At 38.3% G+C, this 26,218-nt stretch overlaps 1 protein-coding gene across 2 annotated transcripts in view; it reads right to left on the bottom strand.

Annotated features, from left to right (window-relative positions):
- MARCHF6 (membrane associated ring-CH-type finger 6) overlaps positions 1 to 25,966 on the bottom strand; it is a 72,811-nt gene extending 46,845 nt beyond the window's left edge. Inside the window, exons 1-4 of one of the 2 annotated variants that reach the window (XM_024767202.1) lie at positions 25,878 to 25,966; positions 8,109 to 8,205; positions 7,213 to 7,286; positions 4,073 to 4,216 (exon numbers count right to left, since the gene is read on the bottom strand). In XM_024767202.1, the coding sequence (XP_024622970.1) occupies positions 4,073 to 4,202 (130 nt within the window). In that variant the 5' untranslated portion in view covers positions 4,203 to 4,216; positions 7,213 to 7,286; positions 8,109 to 8,205; positions 25,878 to 25,966. Of the gene's footprint in view, positions 1 to 4,072; positions 4,217 to 7,212; positions 7,287 to 8,108; positions 8,206 to 18,102; positions 18,238 to 25,877 lie in introns of those variants that run through there. The other variant, XM_024767201.1, reaches the window with a different exon arrangement.
- Between the last annotated feature and the right edge of the window lie 252 nt (positions 25,967 to 26,218).

Consider the following 26,218-nt stretch of genomic DNA (forward strand, 5'->3'; position numbering starts at 1 on the left):
AGGGGGCGGGGGGACCAATCTCAAGAAAAGATCTCCAAAATTATAATAAAGTATTTTCTTTAACCTAGAATTCTAAAATTCATTGAGTCTGCTCATGAAAATAAAGTTTTGGGGGTACACATTTTTGACATTAAGAGGACTTTTCAGTAGAGTACATGCTTCAATGCTATGAACAGCAAACTAACAACCAATTTTTGACAAACAGATTCAAGTGTCCTCAAAAGGACAAAATCTTAAATCTGGCCATGAAGGGAAAAGATGAAGTAAGGGCAAATACACAGCCATCCCCTCATCCTCTTAGTCAGAAAAGGCAGAAACAGATTTGGAAATGAGGCCCAAAAGCTGAGGTTTTCTTTCAAACCAGTACTTGTGTATTAGTTTAAGCATTTCCTACATAGCCTTGTACCAAAAATTTAGTGACTTCAATGGCTGTTCTCAAATGCCAAGTCAAAATGAAAGACAGGAAAAGATTTTCTGTGACAGAAAGTACTTACATATATGTATAAAACATTCAAAGCAAGTATGCTTGTAACAAGTAAAAGTGACAAACAGCCAATTGTCTGTAGATAAGAAAACAGACTCATAAATTAAAGTCCTCCTTACTAGCGTGCTTAAAAATAAGGTAGCTCAACACACTGCTACAGGAAAAGACAGCCACGGGTACATTGCTAACTTAAAGAAAGAAGTTACAGAATGTGTAGTGGGTGACATAATTTAGATTTTAATTGTGTGTGTGTGTAAACAAGTCAGAACAGAAATCAAGCTTGTTACCTGTTACTTAAATCCTCAAAGTCCTTACTTAATTTTTGACTACTTGATATACTGATTTCAGAGAAGTGTTAGTCTTCCACTATAACTATGAATGTTTTACATACTTCTAAGTCCTGTTTGCTGGTGCATAGAAATTCTTAAGTTTTCTTAGTGGACTATGCCTTTTATTAATATGAAATAAAATGCTGTTCCTCATTTAAAGTGTTTCATCTTGAATAATATCTGGCTGGTGAATACTGTTCCTGCGTTTTGTCAGCCTTTGTTAACAAATCCCTCTAGCATTAACCTGGGCTGTTTCGTACTTATCTCTTGTAGCGGAACACTTTTATACATACACAATTATAAGGCTCTATCTACACCCTATGATCACAGATATTGCAATCTTATCTTTTCTTCTCTTTTACTCCCCTTCCTCAGCCCTCCCTTCTTGTCCTTCCTGTCTATCTTTTCTTCTCTTTTACTCCCCTTCCTCAGCCCTCCCTTCTTGTCTTTCCTGTCTTTTGTCAGACTTTACAAATTTTACTCACTGCTTCCTATTCCCGCTCCCTAGGATGAAAACTCATCATCTTATTTCTATTCTCCTAACAGTTACTTAAATTTAAGTTTTGTTACTTTTTTATTAAGATAAAATGTACATAAATATTAAGTGTGTCTGGGTGAATTTTTATATTCGTATATATCCGAGTAACTGTCAGCCAGATAAGATTCTCAACATTTCTAGCTCCCCAGAAGGCTCCTTCAAGACCCTTTTCAGTCAGTATCTCCAGCAAAAGGTAACCACTATTCTGATCTCTATCATCATAGATCAATTTGGCCTATTTTAAAATTTCACATAAATGCAACCCCACAATCCATACTCTTTTGTGCCTGGCTTCTTTTTCTCAAAGAAGTGAAGTTTATCCATGTTATTCTATGTTGCGTCAGCCAGCTCCTTTTTCACCACTATGTAGTATTCCATTATAGGGATAAGCCACACTGTATCCATTCTACTGCTGATAGTTGTGTGGTTGGTTCCAGTTTTAAACTACTATTATCAAAGCTGCAGTGACGACACTGTTACACACATGTCTTTTAGTGGACACAAGGTCCTTATTCCTGTTAGCAACATCCCCAGAAACAGAACTACAGGACCATAAGGTATTTATAATATTTACCACTGATAGATAACATCAAACAGCTTTCCAAAGTGGCTATACTATAATACTCTTACTATCAATGTATGCATGTTGCAGATGCTCCACATCCTAAGAAGGATTTGGCACTGTCTTTTCTTTTAATTTCAGCCATTCTTCTGAGTACGTAGCAGCATCTTCTTGTGCATTTCCCTGGTGACTAATGATACTGAGCACCTTTTCACGTGTGTACTGGCTATTTAATCTTCTTTCCAGAAACACCTGTTCAAATCTGCTGTTCCACTTTTTAATTGGCCTGTCTTCCTTTTACTTACTGATTTATATAGTTCTTTATATATTCTGGATACAAGTCCTTTGCTGGATATGTGTATTGCAAATACCGTCTCTCACTCTGTAGCTTGCGTTTCTCTCTCAAAGCTATCTGAGCATGAATTAAGTTCTTAATTTTAATTAAGTCAAACTTCTCAGTATTTTCTTTTATGGTTGTTCGCCTATACTTTCTTTTAGCAGTTTTTTGGTTTTAATGTTCACATTCAGGTTTACGACCATCTAAAGTTAACTTGTGTCAGGTGGGCGGTAATGGTATGGGTCACTTGCTCCACATGCCCATCCAGTTGATGCTGTACCATTTATTGAAAAGACCATCTTTCCTCCCCTGAACAGCAGCAGTGGCACCTTTGCTGTTTATCACCTTTGCCAGTTCTGGACTCTACCTGGTTACTCCTGTATTTTTAATGCATAATTACACTGTATTTTCCTGTTTTATCTAAAGCATCTATAATTTCACCACAAATAAGACAACCTAAAAAGCTCTCAATTCTATCCTCCCCTCACAATTTCTCTCGTTAAGATCATCTAGAATTTTAGTTTCCAATTGATACCTAAAAAATTATTAATTATTGTAGACTAACAACAATTATGATTTAGCTATAAGAAGCACTTGTTTCTTTTTCTCTGGAGTTCACACCTTTCCCTGTCTTTGATTTCTTGCTCGTTTTAGTAAAATATATTCTCAAACACTTTTTTCATAAATGATTTGAGGTAGTAAGCTTTCCAAGTCCTTGCATCTATTGAAATGTCTGTATTTTGTCCTTCTATCTGAGAATAAGATTTTGGGTTCAAAAATTTTGCCATGTGTTGACTATTCTGCTGTCTTCTAACATTCAATGTTGCTGACTTGAAGTCTGATGCCAGTCTGATTTTCATGATTTTGTAGGATAATCTGAAAGCATAACATCTATATACCACCCTATTCAGCACTGGAAAACTTCACAATGTGTCTAGGATTGTCTTTTTCCTTTATCACAGTCAGCTCTCTCTCTTTCAATCTCTTTTACCCTCTGGAACTACTTACTAGACAGATACTGAAACAATCGGATGTAGCCTCCATCTCTCAAATTTTTTCCCTCATACTTGCAACTTCCTGTCTCTGAGTTACATCCTGGAGAACTCCTTGCTCAATCTTCTAGCTCACTAATTCACTCTTCAAGTGAACAGTACCTATTCTGCTACTTTCATTTTTATAACTGATCGAGTTTATTTTACTTTATTTTAAGGAGACATGAGGATATTATTATACTTACTTAAAAATATTGTTTGTGGTTAACTTTAAAGAATCCTATCTATATACTCTGGCACCATATACTATCGACCCCTTTCCATGTCTTTAAGAACACAAAGAACCTAAAAAGAATCAACTAAGAATTAGTATACCAATCTCCCAAAGAGCCTCCTATATTTGAAAGACACGCTTCCCAATTATTCAGCACCATTAGACATGTGTTTTTTAAAAGGGGATAAAAAAAAAATCTCAAAAGAACCCATCTTTTGTCATCCTTGAAAGCTCTAATAAACTTCAAGGAATAAAATTCAATTTCCTTCTAATTATGGTTTGATTTTGCTTTTTCAATTCTTTCATGAACTTTCATTATTAGCCTCTGTATGCTGTGTTTTTCTTTCCCACATTCATTCAAGAAACTGACCTGTTAAAAAATGGTTTTTAATTCACTCGAATAATGTTTCTTAAATGAGGTTTTCCTAATACATGACATTATAATATCAAATAATTAAATATCATTCAAACAAAACTATGATGCCATATTACTTTATAATATTAAATAGTTGTGCAATGTTTAAATAACTCCAGCCACAGAAGAATGAATACTCACATGCTGTAAGAGGAACAACTCCCAACCATGCAAAGGCCACAAGTGTATAATGAAACCAATATCGTATTGCAGTGCCAATACTTGTAACCAGTCCAGCAAATATGTCTTGGATTGGAAGCCGCGAAGGCATATCTGGGGAATAAACTATAAGGGGAAAACGTTCACATAATTTCATGAAGATTCAAATAGGTTATATTCTAGGCAGGTAGCACTGTCTTAACTTTCAACATTTGCAACTGCGCCTAAATATTTTTTCCTATAAGAAAAATGAATCAAATAATTGCAATAAAATACTACATTTACCCAGAAGTCATTTATGAGAGCAAATCACATAAGAAATGTAGAAGCCAATGAAACAGGCCTCTGAGCAGGAAAAAAGATTCAAGAGAAGTACACATCCCTCACTCATAGCCAGGAACTTTATGTAATGCTAATTTACACATATTTCAGCATTCAAACACTATAATTATCTGGTTTCTCAAATTATAAAAGATCACATAAAGCAAAATGGAGCAAAAGGTGAAGCTGACAGATGTCATCAAGAAAGAACCCTCCCCCCATGCCAGCCTCAGAAATAGCACTCAAAATGCACAACCATCTGCAGCAGAGCCACTTCTGTAAGAGCCAACAGCCACTGACGTCTGTTAGCCACTCCCCACACCATTTCAGCACAATAATCAACATTCCAAATGGTAAATTAAGGTCTTCCCACTTCTCTGCAAAGTGTGGTTCAATACTCAGAAAAAGAGGTTCTGCCACAGGTAATATTGTGATTTATAAGAAATACATATCTGGTCGTTCAGATGACCAAAATATACTTCTCATATACATTTGGTCTTCGTCCACAGTTCCTGGCTCACAGCTCCTGAAACTCTAGGAATTTTCTAAGCAACTTAAGCCATAAAGGTATCTTTTGTTATGTTAATGAGATGACTTTTGAACCTGTCTGGGGCAGGAGTGGGGAGAAAGAGTATGGCACGGGTTTTCCAAGGGAGCCAACCAAGTAATTAGAGGGTTGGAATTTTCAGCTCCACCCTTCAGACCTCTGGGGAGGAGCGAGGGACTGAAGGTAGAACCAATTGCCAACAGTCAACGATTTAATCAATCAAGCCTATGTAATGAGGCCTTCATAAAAACCCGAAAGGCCTCAGGTTCAGAGAGCTTCCCAGCTAGTGAAAACAAGTAGATCTGGGGAAAATGGTGCAGTTTCCCTTCCCACATACCTTACCTTATGCATCTCTTCAATCTGGCTGTTCCTGATAATAAACTGACGATCTAATAAGTAAAATGTTTCTCTGAGTTCTATGAGCCACTCTAGCAAATTAATCAAATCAAGGAAGGGGTCACTGGGAACCCCTGATTTAAAGTCAGTTGGTCAGAAAGTCAAAAGCAAAAGTAACAGCCTGGGTTTGCGACTAGCATCTGCAGGGGGTTGAGGGACACCAGTCCTTTAAGGACGGAGCCCTCAACCTGTGGAATGGAATGCTATCTTGGAGCAGACAGTATGAGAAGTGGGTTAAACTGTAGGACGCCCAGCCGGTGTCCTGCAGAACTGCTCACTAGTGTAGGGAAAACCACCCCACACACATGTTGGAATTGGTACCAGAACCTATGTACACACATTTTAGAAAGATTTATTTTGTAAACGGTTCCAGTGAAAACCACTGCTCTACCACAGGTTCCTCCGAAAAAACATACAGAAGGAACAAAGGCCTCTTTCTCCAGTAAGGCCAAAACAAAGAGCTATGATAAATAAAGTTTTAAAATCAGTGATGTGAAATTTATGAGAGCACTATTACAAAACTGTTCACAGCTATAGACACAAAGGAGTGAACAAGTAACAAACAGCAACTTTTTACAACATACCCACAAAGATCAGTACTTTAGAGGATTTTTGATACACAGGAGCAAGTCATTTAAACCAGTAAATAGAGTTTTTGAAAAAGATAAACAGAGCACATGACTGTCAAATGAAAACTAAAAGGTACAAACACAAGCTTTTATTGGCCTCAGAATAAAGAAGCTCACATGAGTATTTCTTATCAATCAAACTTCATGAAGATATTCAATTATTTAGTCTTGCAGTTTGCAATAAACCTTAAGCTGTACAGTTTTTATGCCCTACAGAAAATTAAAGACTACAAAATAACAGAATTGACATTTTTTGAGCACTATGAATACAAAGCTTCAAAAGTGAAACTGTAATGATTTTAATTATATACACTCATCACATAAAGACAAAGTAAAACTAACACTGATTTACAGAATTTACACTCAGCAGCTCAAGATGCTTAAAACAAACAAAAACTAAAGCATAAAAAAATCTCGGGGAGGGGGGAGAGCAATATACTAGGATCAGAGAATGAAAATGTGCTTCAAATTATTGATAACCTGCCAGTATAAACCTCTACTTATTTAAGATGAACAATATTAAGTATCAATCAATAGGTAAAGGAGTTATAAATACAATTACAATTTTAAAGATCTGCAAAATATTTACCAAAGCCTACAAAATACTGAGCTTAAAAAGTCTTATTTTAAAAAGTGAGTTAAGTATTTGTCTTTATTATTATTCCAACCAACATAATTTAAACTCAAAAGATGTCCCAAATTTGAACACGAATGGGATATTTGACAAATTCAAGGCATCAATAATTTTTCTGGGTAAATAATGGTATTATAGCAGCATTTTTTTTTAAAAAAACCATTACTCTTTAGAGATACATGCTAAAATATGTACAGATGAAATCATAAATGATGGGATTTGCTTTAATAAGGATGGAGAGGTGAGAACAAGAGCACAGGGAATGACATGTAAAGGCTATGAGTTGAAAATGGATGAAACTGAGTGATGGATACATACAGCTTCATTATACCTTTGTACACGTTTGAACTTGTCTAAAAAAAAAAGAAATATCCCACAAATTAAATCACGTGCGTGTGGTGTGTTAAAAGCTGACGTGTGGTGTATTAGAAGCTGACGTGTAGTTTTTAAAAATATTTTCCAAAATGTTATAGCAATACTTTCTATTACCATAAAAGACAAATTAAGCTGAACACAGTTACTTTAAAACTGTTTAAACACCTTTATGTGGCCAGTTATAACCTAGAAATGCAGTGAAAACTTCAAAAGAACTTACTTGGTGTGAAAGCAAATCTGTGCTTGCATAATTCACAGTATTCTTTTCGACTGTGTTTCAGCCACTGAACTAAACTGCAATTACAAATACATTCATAAGTATAGTGTTTATAACAAAGAAACTTTTAAGGTTTCATTGAAAACTAATATTGCTTTACTAAAATTTTACATATCACAGAACTTTTACAATTTTAAATTTATAAAGTCCTAAACTTTTTATCATTAATGCCCTCTAAGAGTACAGAATTATAACAGATAAAGATAAAAATGACATGTATTTCCTCTTTTAAAAAGCAGTTTCAATTAACTGAACAATTAACTTATCAAAGTAAATTGTAACGTCCTCAAAGATAACTGAATATAGAAGAACCTCCAAGCATCAACATCAGTTCTAATATTGGTCTAAGGATACTGCTACCTGGTGGCTACGTCTATCACTAATTGGCTGGCTGTGTGACATAGAACAAGTTACTGAACCTTTCAATGCTTTAGTTCCCTCATCTGAATAATCATAAAATCATAATCTTACTCCACCTTGCAGTTTTGTTGTAAGGATTAAATGAGTTAAAATGTATACAAGCACTGAGTTATTACCTTACACAAAGCATTTCCTAAATGTAAACTATAATCATGTCAAGCAAAACTAGAACACCGTAACACTTCCCATGAACATAAGCTCTCCATGGTAGAAATAAACAAATGGATACTCACGTGCATCTGAAAGACAATATACCAAAATGACATGGCATGGTAATAAGAAATACGGGTAATTTCCAAATTTTCACAAAAAAAATTTTAAAGAAATAACTAGTTACAGAGAAAGTTCACTGAAACAGTATCCCTTACATAGATGACAGTAAAGCTCAGACATAAAAATTTTCTAAAAGGATGACTCACCATTCTTGATGGATAAACTTAATACTGCCAGTACACACACAAGGATGATAAAGAGGTTTCTCAGGTGTTCCTTCTGACCGACACACTCTACATATGTCTATTAATGAAAAAGAAAAATTGAATTATCTTTGGTTATAACTTTTAAAAAATAATAGGCCACCAAAAACTAAAATACTGCATGTTAAAGCAAGACTCTATCACTAGGTAAAACATTAATCAACATCATGGAAAACTAAAAAGTGTGAACAGGATGATAATCTAGTATATCTGAAACTTAAAAATTTTCTATTATATAAAAAGGTCAACTGTCCCTTTGTATGAGAGCTCTGTAAATAAATCAAAATTGAAAATAACGGAAACTTTACTTGAAACTGTACTTTCTCATAACTAACAGATTATAGATAGAAATATGCAAAATCACTTCACCATTCCTGTCCTAACAGTTTAAAGTCTAAAGTCCTAAGTCCGGTCCTTTTTGTGAAGTTTAAACTTCACAAAAACATATCGAAACAGCAGAGCGGCCCTAGAGGGAGAGACAGACAGGAACAGACACACACACAATAGAGTGTGGAGGGGGCACCCCAAGACCACGAAGGCCAGAGAGAGGCGAGCCAGAGGCCACCTTAAGCAGAAACTACGGAAGCTCAGGGCTACGGGTCGGCCACCAAAGGGCAGCAGCTCTTCCTTCACTCCCTCCACCCCCGCCCCAAGTGATTCTCATGGCACTAGAGTCAGTCTTGCCTGGGGTGGCAGGTGATATACAGATAGACGAAAGCTATCCCTCAAGCTCGCTCGCTCGGTCCTTAACGCGGTCTTTCTGCAGGACCACCTACCGAAACCTGGTTGCGATTTTCACTTAGACCATCTTCTCGGCAATCCACCAAGACCAAATGCCAACCCCAAGTGGGCAATCTGAGGGGCGATGGGCAGTATGAACAACGGGCAGGGACTTAATGCAAGCTTCTGATCTACTCTCTTACAGGGAATTCCTCATTAATGAGGAATAATTGCAACCCAGAGCCCAGCACTAATGGATTTAATAATGAATCCCCAGCACCTGTCAGACTGGGATACGCACATGCTGAGAAGCGTGGTGCAGTTACAGCCCCTTAAGAGCGTCACAGACTTGTGACTGCTCAATCCTGGGTGGCTAAGAAATATTTGTCGAAGTTAGGGATATCAAGCACTGGGGGTAACCTAAGTGGTGAGCACACTAGTCTCCCCGGTTATCAAGGAGCCAGACAAATCGCTCCAGCAACACAGAAAGGCCATGCACCACCACCCACGTAAGAGCTATCAAAGTGCCAATCCTGTCTGTGATAGAGTCGCGTAGGGTTGTCCAGCTTGAGTCAAATTAAGCGCAGACCACACCGCTGTGCCTTCAAATTTCAGCTCTGGAACCAGACACTCCAGCCACCACCATCCGAAGGACTTTGGTTTCCCATAAGCTGCCAGCAATAAACTGCCGGCACATTAGCGGAAATAACGAGGGCAGTCGGCATTGTTTATGGTCAGACAACATGGGATGAGAATCTCTTCAAACCTCCCATTTTCACCTTCATCCTTAAGTAATGAAAACATCCATGGCAAAAGCTTTCACTCTGGTCAGTCTTGCATCAATCTAAGACCTTGAGCTCTAGCGGTGCAGTACGAGCATCCCAGCCATCCCGTCTAATCGGCCGCCACAATCAAATTCCAACACAAACAAAACAGAACCAGGCTCCCATTCCAGGATTTCCAGCAGCAGTGTGCAGGCAGCTCGCGCCTGCTTGGAGTACTTTAATTTCTTCAAGTGCACACTTCAGCCCACGGACACTCGGCTAGAAGCCAGAAGGGCACTGAGAAGTAGGGGGTAGGGATAGGAACGGAGGCTCCCCACCCGTAGACCCGCACGGCAGATCACACAGCATTTTAACTGCACCAAATTCAATACCCTGCCACTGAAGCTGGGGATTACCTCAGCTGCCAGTACCAGATTTGCCACACAATAGATCTGCCTTAAAGGATTTTAAGTGGACTCATTCCAATTACCGGACCTCGAAAGTGTCCAGTGTTGTTTTTCATCACTGCCTCCCCATCCTCGGGTCGCGAGTGGCAAATCTGCTACCTTCCTAGGTTGGAGTAGTCGATTACCAGGCTTCCTTATGGAATCGAATCCAGATTTCCCATCACCCGAATTCCCAGTCACGGTGGTTGCCATGGTACGCAAAACAGCTCCTTAATAGGGCCATAGAACATGCAATCCTGGTCATCTAGAATCATCAGAGCAGAGCTGCTGATGCCCATGGGCATGGATTAGTTCTAGAATTACCACAGTTCTGCAGGTAGGAGCCAAACAAGCGCTCAAGGTCATTCTCAACATCAGGGTGTCTAAGCCAGAAGTGCTTAGACAGCCGTGGATTAACTTCAGCGACAGGCATGTGCTACTGCAGGATCAACCACTCAGGGTGGGTTTGAGTGCGAGTGTGGGGAGGCAGCTGCAGTCATAGGGCAAAGTGGTTTCCCCCTCATCCTGTCTCCCTGGCCAGCTCTCAGGCAGCTGCGGGAGTAGAAAGTAGGGCGCAGTAGCCACAGCGCAGCTAGAGGTGTCCCGTAAGCAAGACACAGTGCAGAGGAAAGCGGCAAGAGACACCACTGGGCTTACACGAACGAGGGTCACCACGAGGGTCGCCACGTCACCCTCCACCAACATGATGACTGGTCAGCCACAAGTTATGCGGCGATGGACTGGGGTGGGGCAGGGACAGCCTTTGTGGGCACACCTGGGCTAGCGGGATGCAGGAACAAACACCGGAAACAGTATCAACACAGTGTGAACGGCTGATCGGCTGATTGCAAGCCGGGCGCCTCCTAGACAGGAACCAGCTCCACAAGGTGACCTAGCCCTGTGTGGCGCAGGGAGCCGCGGCAAGGACGTCACAGCGGGAGACTGAGGGATGTGCCCACCCGCAGGAGACACCACGTCTCCCCACACTCCCACAGCACGGCCGCGAGGGGCAGGTGGGGTTGGGTGGGACTGGAGAGACAGCACTTCCACTAGCAGGACAGAGAAACACGTGAATACCACCAGACACCGATCTTCAGTAGACTCCATCCTTCTGAAGGACGAACCAATAAACAGAAAACTAAGCAAACACAACAAATCTAAATCAAGGCCCAGAGCTCTGCTCGACAGTCTAATAGTTTTTGCCCTGCAAGGTCAAAACTATTTTCACCATAACACTAACAGTGCTTTACTCTCATTGTCTTGCCAGTGTACAGTGGAGTTTTCCAGAGGCTACATGTGACACCTGTTTGAATGCAGCTGCCTCCCATTAAACGAGACATTTAAGAGGTATGTAAATATAAAACAAATCCACTCTTCTCACCAATATTTTGGGTTTGGAATATACAGTTATTTTCATGAAAAAAATTTTATATTAACACATAATGGGTGTGTTAAGTGAATAAATATTTCTAAATTCTTTTATTCTCTTATACGGCAAATAAAAGTTCTTCTGAATCTTTTAGAAGAATTTACAGGGATCCTGAGACCAAAAGAGTTTGAGAACCACTGCTCTATCGTAGTGGTATGTTTAGGTATGCTGATAGATAGATTTTGCTCATAGAACATCTGAAAAAAAATCAGAGAATAACAATGGCTCTCTCAAAATATACATATGCATGCAATTATCATTATTGTATCAGGGACTTCACAAGCTCCACTGATTATAAAAGGAAAAGGAAAGGGAAGGGAACATTAGACTTCTGAATCACTTTGTTTTACATGAATATATTTTACATAATAATAAATCATATAATAATAATCATATAATAATCAAAATGCAAAATAAACCAAAAACAAATCAAATGAACCTGTGTATATCAAGCTTAATCACAGAAAATAATTACTTTAGACTTTAAAACATGATAATATATCCTCAAGTAGGCTATATCCAAAGACAGAAGGAACTATAAAGAAATCCTAAAGAGAATTCAGTAATCATCATGTTAATAGTAATAATATTGATTGTTACTTTAAAACTTGGAGGATAAAGACAGTAAGTATGATACTGGTATTGTGGTTATTCGCTTAAAAAAAATTATCTCTTAGAATACGTAAGTATTCATGGATGAAAAGATATTGTATCCGGGATTTCCTTTAAAACAATCCAGCAGAAGTGTGGGGAGGCAAGAGGGAAAGGGTTGAGATAAAAGAATTATCAACCATATGCTTGTATCTGTTGAATCCAGATGCTGGTTATATGGAAGTTTATTACATTAATCTATTTGTGAGAGTTTGAAATTTTGTATAATGAAACTTTAAAAAAAAACAATCAAAGGTTAACATGCAATTTGTAAATATCATAGCTGAACTTTCACTTTACTAACACTACCAAGTCCTATTTGTTTGTTTGTTTGTTTGTTTATTTATGGCTGCGTTGGGTCTTCGTTGCTGCACACTGTCTTTCTCTAGCTGCGGCGAGTGGGGGCTACTCTCCGTTGCAGTGCACGGGCTTCTCATTGTGGTGGCTTCTCTTGCTGTGGAGCACGGGCTCTAGAGCACAGCCTCAGTAGTTGTGGCGCACAGGCTTAGTTGCTTGGCGGCATGTGGGATCTTCCCAGACCAGGGCTCAAACCCGTGTCCCCTGCACTGGCAGACGGATTCTTAACCACTGCGCCACCAGGGAAGCCCATCAAGTCCAATTTTATCAGTGAAGTTCTTTAGCAGGAGGTCTTTGCATGTGGTTTATTTAACATACACACACAAATGTGAAAACTCATGTTAGCAATTTTCCTATTTCACTGACCATGTTTTTTAAAATGTGTTAAAACTTTCACTGGCTATATCTTCATCAGGGAAAGAAAGCAAAATAAGATCTAAATAATCTGCCTCAACATTCCTAAAAGCCTACTGCTATGCAACCCACAACCCATTTCTATTAAAACCATTTCATCTAAATGACTCTAATACAGAATCTGGTCCAAGAAACAACATCACAAATCTCTTTTGCAGTACTGACTCTTGTTTTTCCCCACATGATGAAGTTGTGACTGAGTTTTGCTCAAGAGTATTTTATGTGTAAATATTTCCCTAAATGGAAAGGTAAAGATTGTTGCTATAAATCAACCAGAATGGTGATAAGCCTCAGCTATAAAACTCTTCAAGGCAAACACTCAGCTGTTTAGCAGGCCCTGAGCCACACCTGATTCGGTGTGGCTTATCCACCCCTTATCAGGGAAATGGAGGTCAGGAAAAGCTACCTAAGAGATAGGCTGCAACTGCCATTGCTCTATATCCTCAACTCAATTTCCTTAGCTAGTCCATGGGTATGGAGTAGAAGCAATGGAAGGTTCTTCCCTGCCAATCTATATTCCAGGAGAAAAATCTGAAACAAGGCACAGGTATATAAAGGTCATAGTTAAACATTTATTCTGGAAGAATACATAAGAAACTATTAACAGTTGCTACTTTGGGGGATCAGGGTTGGGGGAAAGAAGTTCTTTCCTTATTTTATAAGTGTATGTTACCTATAGTGCAGGTGTACCTCGGCATCCATGGATGGATTGCTTCCAAGAGCCCCCATGTACCCCAAAACTCCAGGGCACTCAAGTTCCATAGTTGGCCCTCCACATCTGCAGGTTCTGTCCACATCCACGGATTCAAGCAAATTCAGATGAAAATTCTGATCTGCAGTTGGTTGAATTTACAGATGTGACACCCACGAATGGGACAGGGGCCAACACCATATAAGTACTGGAAAAGACCCACATATAAGTGGACCCAAGTAGCTCAAACCAGTGTTGCTGAAGGATCAACTGTATATATTTGTGTAGTATTTTGCTAGTATCTTACTTAAAATTAATAGTTTCCTATATACTTATGTTCAAAGACATGTACAAGAATGTTCATAGCAGCTCTATTCATAATAATGCCTCCAAAATGGAAACCACCCGAATTGCCTAAATTTGGCAAATAAATTTGGATAAATAAATGTTGGTATATTCACATAATTTAATAGTTCATGGCAAAAACAATAAACCAACCAAAACCACAAACCACAATTTGGATTTATCTCACAAAATGATGTTGAGTGATAAAGAACCCCAGACACAAAGAGTACCTACTCCTATACAATTCCACATGTAAAAAAATTCAGAAACATGTAAAACACGTATCATTTAGAAAATAAGGATAAAGGTTCTCTCTAGAGAAAGGCAGCAATAAAGACTAGAAGACGAATGAAGATTCTAGACCAAGATGAAATAGTAGGAGTTTTCTGCCTCCTCCTCCTGCCAAGGACAGCTAAAAACCCCGGATATTATATACAAAACAAACATAAGAAGACTCTAAAAGGTGAAGAGAAGGCAGATCAGCAAAAGAAGCTGGGACGCCAAGGAACCACAAGGCAGTGAGTTCTCTGGATTTGTGTTTTGCCTCAAGTATCCTGGACTGGAGGCTGAGGTGGAGAAGCTGGCAAGGTAGAAACACCAATGAGAACAGACAAAAAAAATTCCCCCCAAAAGCTTGCTCTCTCTCTAGCCAAAGGACCAGGGAAGGGCAACTCAGTAAGACAGAAAACTTTAGCCAGTAACTACTGCTGTACCCCAGCCAAACAGTACAAGAAAAAAATTTGACCCTACCACCACCTCTGACAGTCAAGAACAAGTGGGGAGTAGACTTAAGGTTAGCAAAGTCTATTTCTAATCCTAGCCCAACTATATTATCAAGCAAGTTAATAAGGAAATGAGGATTTAAAACCTAACCCCCAATTCCAAAAGACAACTTTTTGACTTTATCATACACAACCCGGTTATGTGATCAAGTTTCCTTGAATGTTTTATTTTTTCATAATTTAATGTCAATATCTTATATATATCTACTGCTCCAAATTTATAATTTTCTTCCTTTTGAACAGATTTGCTCCCTCTAATGAAACACATTACTGAAATATAAGGGTAAAACTAACTAGTACAACAGCTAAGTAAGAAGTAGTTTTATTACTAGTGAAGCTGGATATTTCCACATTTTGCCATGTTCTCTTTGTGAACTATCTATTCAAATTCTTCGTCCAGCTTAACTAATTCGCTTCTTAACAATAAGAAAATAGTCCAAAAAAATTCAGCAAAGGATTTGAACAGATACTTCAGCAAAGAAGGTCTACAAATGGAAACAATGCTGACTCATTAAGGAAATGCAAATTAAAAACAAAGTTAAGATGCTGATGACAGTACAACAATGTGCTTATATTTAATGCCACTGAATCAGACACTTAAAAATGGTTAGAATGGTAAATTTTGTTATGTAAATTTTACATTAACAACAAAGCTTAAACCACAGTAAGATTACCACTACATACCTATTAAAATAACAAAAATAAAAACATATATACTCTTACCATACATCCAGCAATCCTATTCCTAGGTATTAACCTAGTAAAATGAAAACTTATGTTTGCACAAAAACCTATGTGAATTTCATTCATAATTCTCCCAGACTGGAAACAACCAATCCAAGCATTCCACAACTGGGGAATGGATAACTGTGGCACATCCCTACAATAGAATACTACTCAGCAATAAAAATAAACAAACTGCTGATACAGGCAACAATGTGACTACATCTTAAATGCATTATGTTAAGCTGAAAGAAGCCAGACTCAAACAGCTACATACTGTTTAATTCCACTTATGACATTCTGGAAAAAACAAAACTATACAGACAGAAACAGATCAGTGGTTGCCAGGGTCTGGGGGTGGAGCTGACCATAAAAAGACACGAAGTTATTTTGGGGAGTGAAAGAACTATTCTATATTTTGATTGTGGTGTCTACATGACTATATGCATTTGTCAAAAACTCAGAGACATTAAATAAGGAAAACTTTAAATACACTTTAATTTTAATAAAATCAGGTTTTCTACAGTACTAGTGTCTAAACAGACATAGAAAAAAAGAACAAATGAGAAAAGGTAACGACATGAAAAAAAATTAGTTCCCTCTCTAAAATGTGTTCTAATGAAGTTGTAGATTGAAATATACCCCAATGAGCACATTTATTTCATCCGACCAGGTAGGAATTAATGTTGCTAGGGACTGTGGAAATCATCAGCACTGGTCATCAAATATTTTTGGCATTCTACTTTCTGGGTATGTGGCAGTACTGCACTTCCCTGTCACCTCTGAAATTATACCTGAACATGTGACTTGCTTTAGTCAATGAAATATGAGTTATAGTGATGTGCCATCACTTCCGGATAGAAGTCTTTGGGCACCAATAAACACAGTCCATCACACTGCATTTTCTTGCCTCAACAATTGTGGAATCATGTGCTAAGCCATGATCTCCAATCTAGATCTCCAAGTGACCAGCATTATGAGCAGGAGAATCTCTCCCCAGCCACACTGGACGTGATGTCAGTGAGAAACTTAAAGCAACCTTCTGTTGCTCAGGTTTGGGGGAAGTTTGTGACTAAGACATAAATTAGCCTATCCTGTTTTACAAAAGATCTTAGCTGCTTCACAAAACAAAAACTAAAACAAGCACAACCACCACCAACACAGAAAGTCAAAGAAAACTCTTTTCACCATCTTTCCGTGCTACCGCAATGGTGTGCATGAATGACCTGGCTGATGCTCTCAAGAGCATTAACAATGCTGAAAAGAGAGACAAATGCCAGGTTCTTGTCAGGCTATGCTTCAAAATCATCTGGTTTCTAATTGCAATGATGAAGCACGCTTTCATTGCCAAATTTCAAATCACTGATGATCACAGAGCTGGGAAAATTATTGTGAACCTCACAGGCAAGTTAAACAAGCATGGAGTGATCAGGCCCAGATTTGAAGTGCAACTCAAAAATCTAGGAAAATGTCAAAATAACCTACTTCCATTCTTCTAGCTTGGTTTCACTGTACTGACAACCTCAGCTAGCATGACGACCATGAAGAAACAAGACAAAAACACACAGGAGAGAAATCCCGTAATTTTTTTCCCTAGGAGTATATAACAATGTGCAAATAAAATGCCTCAATGGAGAAAAGGGGGAGGGGAGTCAAAGAAAAAATAATCTATTTTGTTTACCAGGATCAATCCCACCACCCAAAACCTCAAGAGAATAACAAGGCCAAGGGTACAAAAGGAGAGTGCAGTCTACAAAAGGTGCAGCCTGAGGCCCTTCACTAAAAATGAAATAATGTTCTGTGGTGGAGTAAGGCTCCACCAAATTTACATGCAGTAAAATTACAAATCTTGCTCAGGCCAAAGTAAAATCAATGCACTCTGCTGGTTATGAATGCAAACTTACCTAGAACAATAAAGCAAAGCTCTTCCTGGTTTTCAAGGGTAAATTTCTTCTGTTAACGCCTATGGCAACTTTTGTTGCTTTATTTGAATACTTAATATCTTCACAAAGCATACCTTTTAGAAGTTCCTAGCACAGTACCTAGCTCAGTAAAGTTTTTTTTGAATGAACCCTTCAAGTCCTTAGTGACTGAATATGGAGGCAGCCCATGAGATGAAAGGGAGGGGGAACACCCAATAGTGTGAGAGGTTATCAAGTTGGTGCCAGCTGTGGAAGTCAACACCCACTCAAGGCTAGCCCATCCCGTTAGTTTTCTTAGTCAAAAATCCAGTTCACCAAATATATTCGAAGTATCTACTATGAGAAAAAATGCAAAACAACTCTTAAAGCTTTGGGTACATCTTAACTCTTAAGCCATTGTCTATCCTGAAAATTGTTTCACATAAGGTTTCAAAATGTTTCCACTTTCCTTCTGGTGATAAACTAGTGATAATTTAATAAACAAAGGGTTTAATACACTTTATTTTTTAGAACAGATTACACTTACAGAAAATGTGAGGAGACAGTACAATGCTCCCCTGTACACAGTACCCGGTATCCCCTCTTATTAACATCCTACATTAGGATGGTAGTTCTACTACACTTAATGAACCCATAATGACACACTATCATTAACTAAAATCAACGGTTTATTCAGATTTCCTTGATCTTTACCTAATGTCATTTTCTGTTCCAGAATCCACATTACATTTAGTTGTCACGTCTCCTTAGTCGTCTCTTGGCTCTGGCGGTGTCTCACACTTTCCTTGTTTTTGATGACTTTGATTTTTTTTAATTAATTTATTTTTTGTGTGCATTGCATCTTCGTTGCTGCACGAGGGCTTTCTCTAGTTGCGGTGAGCGGGGGTTACTCTTTGTTGCGGTGTGCAGGCTTCTCATTGCGGTGGTTTATCTTTGTTGCGGAGCACGGGCTCTAGGCACGCAGGCTTCAGTAGTTATGGCTCGTGGGCTCAGGAGTTGTGGCTCGCGGGCTCTAGAGCACAGGCTCAGTAGTTGTGGCACACGGGCATAGTTGCTCCGTGGCATATGGGATCCTTCCAGACCAGGGCTCGAACCCCTGTCCCCTGCATTGGCAGGCAGATTCTTAACCACTGCACCACCAGGGAAGTCCCCAGAATTGGTTTGATGTTTTTGCTCATGATTAGAGTGGGGCTATGGGTTCTGGGGAGGAAAATCACATAGGTAAAGTGCCATTTCATCACAGAATATGAACGGTACATTATCAACATGATTTTTATGACTGTTAATGTTGACCTTGATTCATCTGGTTGCAGTAACAGAGGATTTTTAATAGCTGATTATCAACAAATATTTTATAATTAGTAGCTATGATTACAGTAAACAAATATTAAAAATACATTATTAAAAAGTATTATTCAAAATATCTGTGGATAACCTATATAGCTAAAACCAGAAGTGTGGCTACATAAATTGTGGTACATTCACTACACAAATGTCTATAGTCCCTTAAAAATAGCAAATATTAACAGTTATATGACAATATGGAAATCTGCATAATGTTAAGTAAACAAAGCAGGAAGAAAAAAATGAATACACACTGTTCTTACAACTAGGGAAAAAACCCAAAACAGCCTAAAAGAGAAAATACAAAAAATGATAGCCATTATATTGGTTAGATGAGAACATGGGTGACTTCCTTCCCGTTTTCCCAAAGTTTCTACTGTTTCATTGCTACTTTTACAATTACAAGAAAAAGAAAATTTTAACTGCTAAAATTCTGTGAAAAACACTTCCTTTTTGACTGTGAAAGTATACCTATTTTTTTTTAACATGGATTTGGTAATTAGGCCTTGAAAGCATACATTTAAATTCCAATTCTCCATATATCCCAAAGCTTAGTTATTTCTTATCTCTCCAGATTACTGATCATTAAAAAACTAACATTCACCTATACTATTGCTCCTGGAAGCCTGAAAACTACATCTGCCTTGCTGACTAGGCTTGAGTTACATGCTTTCAATGAGAAGCTCTTCTGTGGGATCATAAGATGGTGGGAAGGTGTAAAGCCATTTCCTACTTCTGGCTCTAAAAACAGCAGTGGCAGCTAACTGCAGGTACTGTGAACTCCTGCAGTAGTTAGAGTTCGTGGTGAGGATTTTGCCAGCAGTGGGCAAATGCAAATTCAGCAGCACAGGCAATAACTCCCAAGTCTTCACAGGAGTGTGCCAAGTATCAATGTACTGAGTATTTCCTCTCAGCTCTAAATTTACCCTTCAGTACCACCTGTTCAGTGATAAGAGACTGGACTCTTTTAAACAGTTTTTAAAAATAAATTTGTCGGTAGAGGGTGCTGAAGGGACCACACAGGAGGACTGGAGCACTCCTTGCTCCCACTGCCCTGTCAGTAGGTTTGCTTTAGTAACCAACTTCTCACAGCCCTACTGATAACAGCTCAACACACTCCAGGCCTTGAGCCCACAGTGGTACCCTAACTCTGTCTGCATGCCTACCCATCAACCTTGAGTCTCCTGCATCCACCCTGGAGGGCTGTTTCCTGCTCACCCAGAAACTGTGGACTAGCTCTGGCTTGGACAACTCCATACTTCTCCAATGAGGTCTGAACCACAGCTGTGAGGAGGGGCCCTCACCCCTCGCCAGTCTGTCCTTACTTGGACATTTTCCCTCAGGCCCACAGTACACTTTACAGTAGTCCTTACATCTTTATAATTATTCTCTAATCATAGGTTAACAATTCTTTCAACTTCCTCTAGTTAAGTTACTGTGTTTTCTGTCTCCTCACTAGATCCAAAGTGCCAAGGAAAAAGAAGATTTAAAGAAGAACCAAGTGGAAATTTTAGGTGAAAAATACAGAGTGTGGACTCACTCCTGGACTCAGGCTCAACAGCAGTGTTTGTCTCAAGAAAAAGCACTTGTATTATTCTTTGGAGTTACCAGCTGAACTAACTGCTTCCCCACCCCCACCCCCCACGAAACACCATTTTTACTATGGAAAAAAACAAAACAACAACAAAATGACAACAGTTATTCAGACAGATTTGGGTATTCGGCAGGCATTCTGTCATAAAAGAATGAAGTGAGCCTAAGAACCAAGGAAAACACTGACAATATTTGCTGCCACTGACAAAAATAAAACTTTCAAGCAAATATTAGGATTTTAGAAAACCTACATCCACCACAATAAGAACGACAGCTTCTCCAATACCTAAAGCCTTTTTGAGATACGTGGTAACGTTAATGAATGTGACTTTTATGTTACACAGGAAAATGTGTCAAGATTTGGAAGATTTGCATAACTTGATCCAACAGCTACCAAATCATCAATACATGAGGTTAAAAAGCCATGCATGAGTAAAAGACAATGGATTTTTAAAAACGGTTTTACTGAGGAATAACGGACATCCAATAAAATACGCTTACTTAGAGGATATCACTTGATACGCTTGACACTGGTAAAACTGTCACCACAATCAAGATAATGAACATATCCATCACCACCAAAATTAACTCATGCCCCTTTGTAATCCACCTTCATCTCATCCTTCTCTCGCCCATCTTGTTCCCTCCCAACTAACTGTTCTCCACAGCACGTATAACCATCTCATCATGCCATATAATTTACTACATGTTTATTTTCTGTCCTCCCCTCCTCCTCTACCAAGCCAAAAACAAGAACGTAGGCTCTATGAAAGAAGGGATTTTGTCTATTTTGTTACCAGCCTAGCCCAAGTGCATAAAATAGTGCCTAGCTAGTTAACAGGTGCTCAATAAACACTTGTCAAATAAGTGCACGTATGCTTGCCCGTAAGCATGCCAAAGCAGTGAAAGTTGATCTGTGGCAAGAAGAATGAAGCAGGCATTATGGGAAACAGAGATGAAAGACCATGTGGTTCTAGAAAGACAGTAACTAGCTGTCTGGTTCTGACAACTTCCTATCCTTTTAACTCATTACTTCCAAATCTAAGTCACCTCAAGGTTTTACCATAATAGATATAGAACATGATCAACTATGATAAAGTTCAGCTTCATCCCTTCCCAATGAATATGACTCATAAAGCATAAAGAACAATTGTTTTGGCAGTCCATAAAAATAGGCTGCTAAGATTTTATATTACATTCTACTAGTGTGAGCAGTAATTTAGAAAAATGAAAAACATCAGCTCTATATATCACTGGGCTGAAATGAGAGCACACTACTATGGCAAAACGTTTAATATCTTAATGAGAGTTTCATACATCAATACTTGCAACATTTACTCCAATGTTGCAGTGCTTTTACTTTTAAAAAATGTATATCCTTGAGCAAAGAACAGATTTTTTTTTTAAACTGAAAAATATCAGTGCTTTGCAGGATCAGATTCCTAGTCGATAAAATGAGGAAGATCTAAGATCTCCTCAAGCTCTGAAGTTCAAATATTTGATGATAGAGAGCAGTTTACCTAACAGAACTTCTTTCAAAATCGAAGTCAATCCTCTTACACCCTGCCGCTGCCTTACCAACTAAGTTTACATCATATTCTAAATGCTTTGTTGTCATTTCAACAACTTTTCATTTCATCTTCACTAGGAGTAGATTCTGTCTCAAGAAACCACTTTCTTTGCTCATCCATAAAAAGCAACTCCTCATCTGTTAAAATTTTATCATGAGATTACAGAATTCAGTCACATCTCCAGGCTCCACTTCTAATTCTATTTTTCTTGCTATTTGTACCACATCTGCAGTTACTTCCTCCACTGAAGTCCTGAACCCCTCAAAATCATCCATGACAGCTGGAATCAACTTCCAAACCCCTATTAATGTTGACATTTTTGCCTCTTCCCATGAATTACAAATGTTCTTTTTTTTAATTTTTTTTTATTAAAGTATAGTTGATTTACAATGTTGTGTTAGAATCACTAATGGCATCTATAATGGTGAATCCTTTCCAGAATGTTTTCAATTTACTTTGTCCAGATCCATCAGAGGAATCATTATCTATGGCAGCTATAGCCTTATGAAATGCATTTCCTAAATAATAAGACTTGAAAGTTGAAATTACTTCTTGATCCATGGGCTACAGGATGGGTGTTGTGTTTGCAGGCATGAAAACAACACTCATCTTGTTGTACATCTCCATCACAGCTCTTGGGTGACCAGGTATATTGTCAATAAGCAATAATATTTTGAAAGGAACCGTAGGTAGGTTCCTTTCAGTAGGTCTCAACAGTGGGTTTAAGATATTCAGTAAACCATGTTGTAAACAGATGTGCTGTCATCTAGGCTTTGTTGTTCCATCTACCGAACACAGGCAGAGTAGATTAAAAATAATTCTTAAGCGCCCTAGGATTTTTGGAATGGTAAATGAGCAATGGCTTCAGCTTCAAGTCACTAGCTACATGAGCCCCAGTAAGAATCAGCCTGTCCTTTGAAGGTCTGAAGCCAGGCATTGACGTCTCCTCTCTAGCTATGAAAGTCCTAGGTGGCATCTGCTTCAAATATAAGGCTGTTTCCTCTACACCGAAAATCTGTTTTTCAGTGTGACCACCAAGAATTATCTCAGCTGGATCTTCTGGATAACTTGCTGCAGCTTCTACGTCAGTATTTGCTGCTTCACTTTGCACTTTGGTGTTATGGAGACAACTTCTTTCCTTAAACCTCATGAACCAAGCTCTGCTAGCTTTAAACTTTTCTTGTGCAGCTTCCTCAACTTTCTCAGCCTTCTCAGAACTGAAGAGAGTTAGAGCCTTGCTCTGGATTAGGTTTTGGCTTTAGGGACTGTTGTAGCTGGTTTGATCTTCTCTCCAGACAACTAAAACTTTCTCTATATAAGCAATATGGCTGTTTCTTATCATCCATGTGTTCACTGCAGGAACACTTTTAACTTTCAAGAACTTTTCCCTTACATTCACAACTTGGCTAACTGGTGCAAGAGGCCTAGCTTTCAGCCTATCTCGGATTTCAACATGCTTTCCTCACTAATCTTACTTATCTCTAACTTTTGATTTAAAGTGAGAGACATGAGACTCTTCCTTTCACTTGAACACTTAGAGATCATTACAGTTATTAAATGGCCTAATTTAAATATTGTTGGGCCTCAGGGAATAGGGAGGCCCCAAGGAGAAAAAAAGAGATGGGAACAGAAGTTGGTGGGGCAGTGAGAATACACACATTTATCTATTAAGTTCACAGACTTTGTGGGCACAGTTCATGGTGTCCCAAAACAATTACAACAGTAAATCACAGATCACCATAACAAATATAATAATAATGAAAAAATCTGAAATATTTAAAAGAATTACTAAGATGCGACACAGAGACATGAAGTGGGCAACTGCTTCAGGAAAAATGGCACCTACAGACTTACTCGATGCAGGGTTGCCACAAACTCTCAATTTGCAAAAAAAAATTAATATCTGCAAAGCTCAATAAAATGAACACAATAAAACAAGGCATGGCTATATTATGAGAATAGATTATAAAACTGTTGATTTTACAAAAATAAAACAATACACTGAACACTTTAGAGATCTTTAATACCTAGCAAACACAAAATATGAAGGGTCAAAGTCCATCTGGCAAACAACCAATTTTCTAATAGAATTCAGTCTTGTTTACTACAAATATGAAACATTCTGAACATTGTAACATCATATATGGTACCAATAGAGGAAAGCAACATGCAATTTTTAAGAGATGGAAGCGCTTAACAATCTCTTTGCAGGTTGGTATTTCAGATTCGTTTGCTCAGATTAACATATTAAAAAATAGATAAGTAAACAACATCATCAGTGTTTTTAACGAGTGATAAAATTTTAAGATTTTTAAAATTTTTATTTTCTTTATGTTTAGCCATATTTTCCAAGTTTCCTACCAAAAAAAGTTTCTTTTATAATCAAAAACCCAATTGCATTTTTTAATTTAAGAAATAAACTGTAATAACTCATTTAGCAAACAGAAGTTTCCAAGCTTTTTGGTGTCTTCACTTTGTCATTTTTATCCTGAAATCTTCTGTAATCCTCCCTTTTCTTCCAGCATTTTTTCAAGTTAAATTTACATTAACTTTGAAAATTTCAGAAGACTTCCAATTTGGAATTTTGCAAAATCAGGCATTAGCAGTATTAAAATTCACTTTCATTTCATGACTAACAGTGTCATAAAACAAATGCAAAGTAAACCTTTGTCAAATTATGTAGATGATTCATCTTATAAAGGGAGTGACAAAAATACTGTCATCTCAACACTGGACACTGGGTATCCACTTATAAATTTAACCACGGACTCTGACAGACCTGAGTTGGAATCTTGCCTCTGCCATGTTACCTGTATGACCTTGGGCAAGTTGTTTAATCATACTAACCCTCAGTTTCCTCATCTGTAAAAAGGGAATGGTGCCTACCTAACAGTCTTAGGAGAGTTAAATGAGATGTGTATAAAATGTTTAGTGAAGTACATACCATCCATCAAGTCCTCGGTAAATGTCAGTTATTTCAATAGAGAACAGTGTTCAAGTCAGTAAATAAATATCATTTGTACCTCACCCTGACTGAGGGGGGTGGGCAGTGCACTAGAAACACTCAGAAAATATTTCTTTCATGATTCCAGCTTTGTGATTCTGCAATTCCTGAATCACCACTATCATACCATAAGTGTATGCAATTACTAAGTGCCTAAGCTCAAAGAATGGGAATTTAATAAAACATGCCAATATATATCAATTGATAAATCAATAAACACATGCATTACTAGACTGAGTCATTAAAATTTGAATCCAAAAGGATGTATGGATGTAGATGGAAATGTACACACTAGGACCACCTGTCAAAAGAAAGTAATTCCTAACCTCCTCAGCAGTTTCACTTTACTGTTTTTTCCAAAGGAGTCTCCTGTGGTGATTACCTTTCACTCACGGCACATAATAAAAACAACTGAGCCATAATGAAAGGAAAACTGTGTAATCAGGATACCTAGATTCAAATCTTTCTCTTACTAGGGTGTGAAACTTGGACAAACTATTAAAACAACTAAACTAACTTCCACACCTATAAAAGATAATAATACCTTCCTACTCCATAGGGATCTTAGATCAAATGTGAAGGCATGTAACTATGCTTTGTAAACTGTCAAGTATAACATGCAAATATCATTACAGTTGAGGTTCTTCCTATCGAAGGAAAGACGTCTTTAAAAAAATGATAAATTGATCCCCTCCACGCATCACATATACAGACATCAAACTTTTCATCACCCATTATTGCACATCACGATAGTCCCCAACGACCTTCATCTAAAATCATCAAAATCGCAACCTGTAAGGTTGCAAGATGCTTATCATATCCCCACATAATAAACCCAAAGCATAAATGTATCTTCACCGATAACCGCAACAACAGGAAAGCGATTAGGAATTTCCTCTATAGACTCACGCAATTATTCGATAAACTCCAAAAAGATAAAACTGCTTAAAAACTACCTTCGCGGGATCAGCAAATGCGTTTCAATAGTCACAGATGTTCAGTCATGTCTTCACTTCTGTATTCAGTTCACAAGAGTCAGCTTGTTCCAGAACAGCCACATCCAAAACACACGCACTCACAAAGCAAAACAGACACACAAAACTCTGCTTATTGGTGCCAGAAACTAAGCACAAAATAAACTACACCGAAACAAAGAGCCTTCCTGCTTCGAATAACCCCGGTGGCCCTGCCTCTGCCTCGCTTAGTAAACAAACAACTAGGGGCCACGCAAGCAGAGGGCAAGGTTTTTAAATACGGAGTCACTCCACCAGGCCGTCACCTGGCGGGGTATTTTTCG

The sequence above is a fragment of the Neophocaena asiaeorientalis genome, unplaced genomic scaffold (assembly GCF_003031525.2).
Source record: "Neophocaena asiaeorientalis asiaeorientalis breed wild unplaced genomic scaffold, Neophocaena_asiaeorientalis_V1.1 scaffold112, whole genome shotgun sequence".
NCBI lineage: Eukaryota > Metazoa > Chordata > Mammalia > Artiodactyla > Phocoenidae > Neophocaena > Neophocaena asiaeorientalis.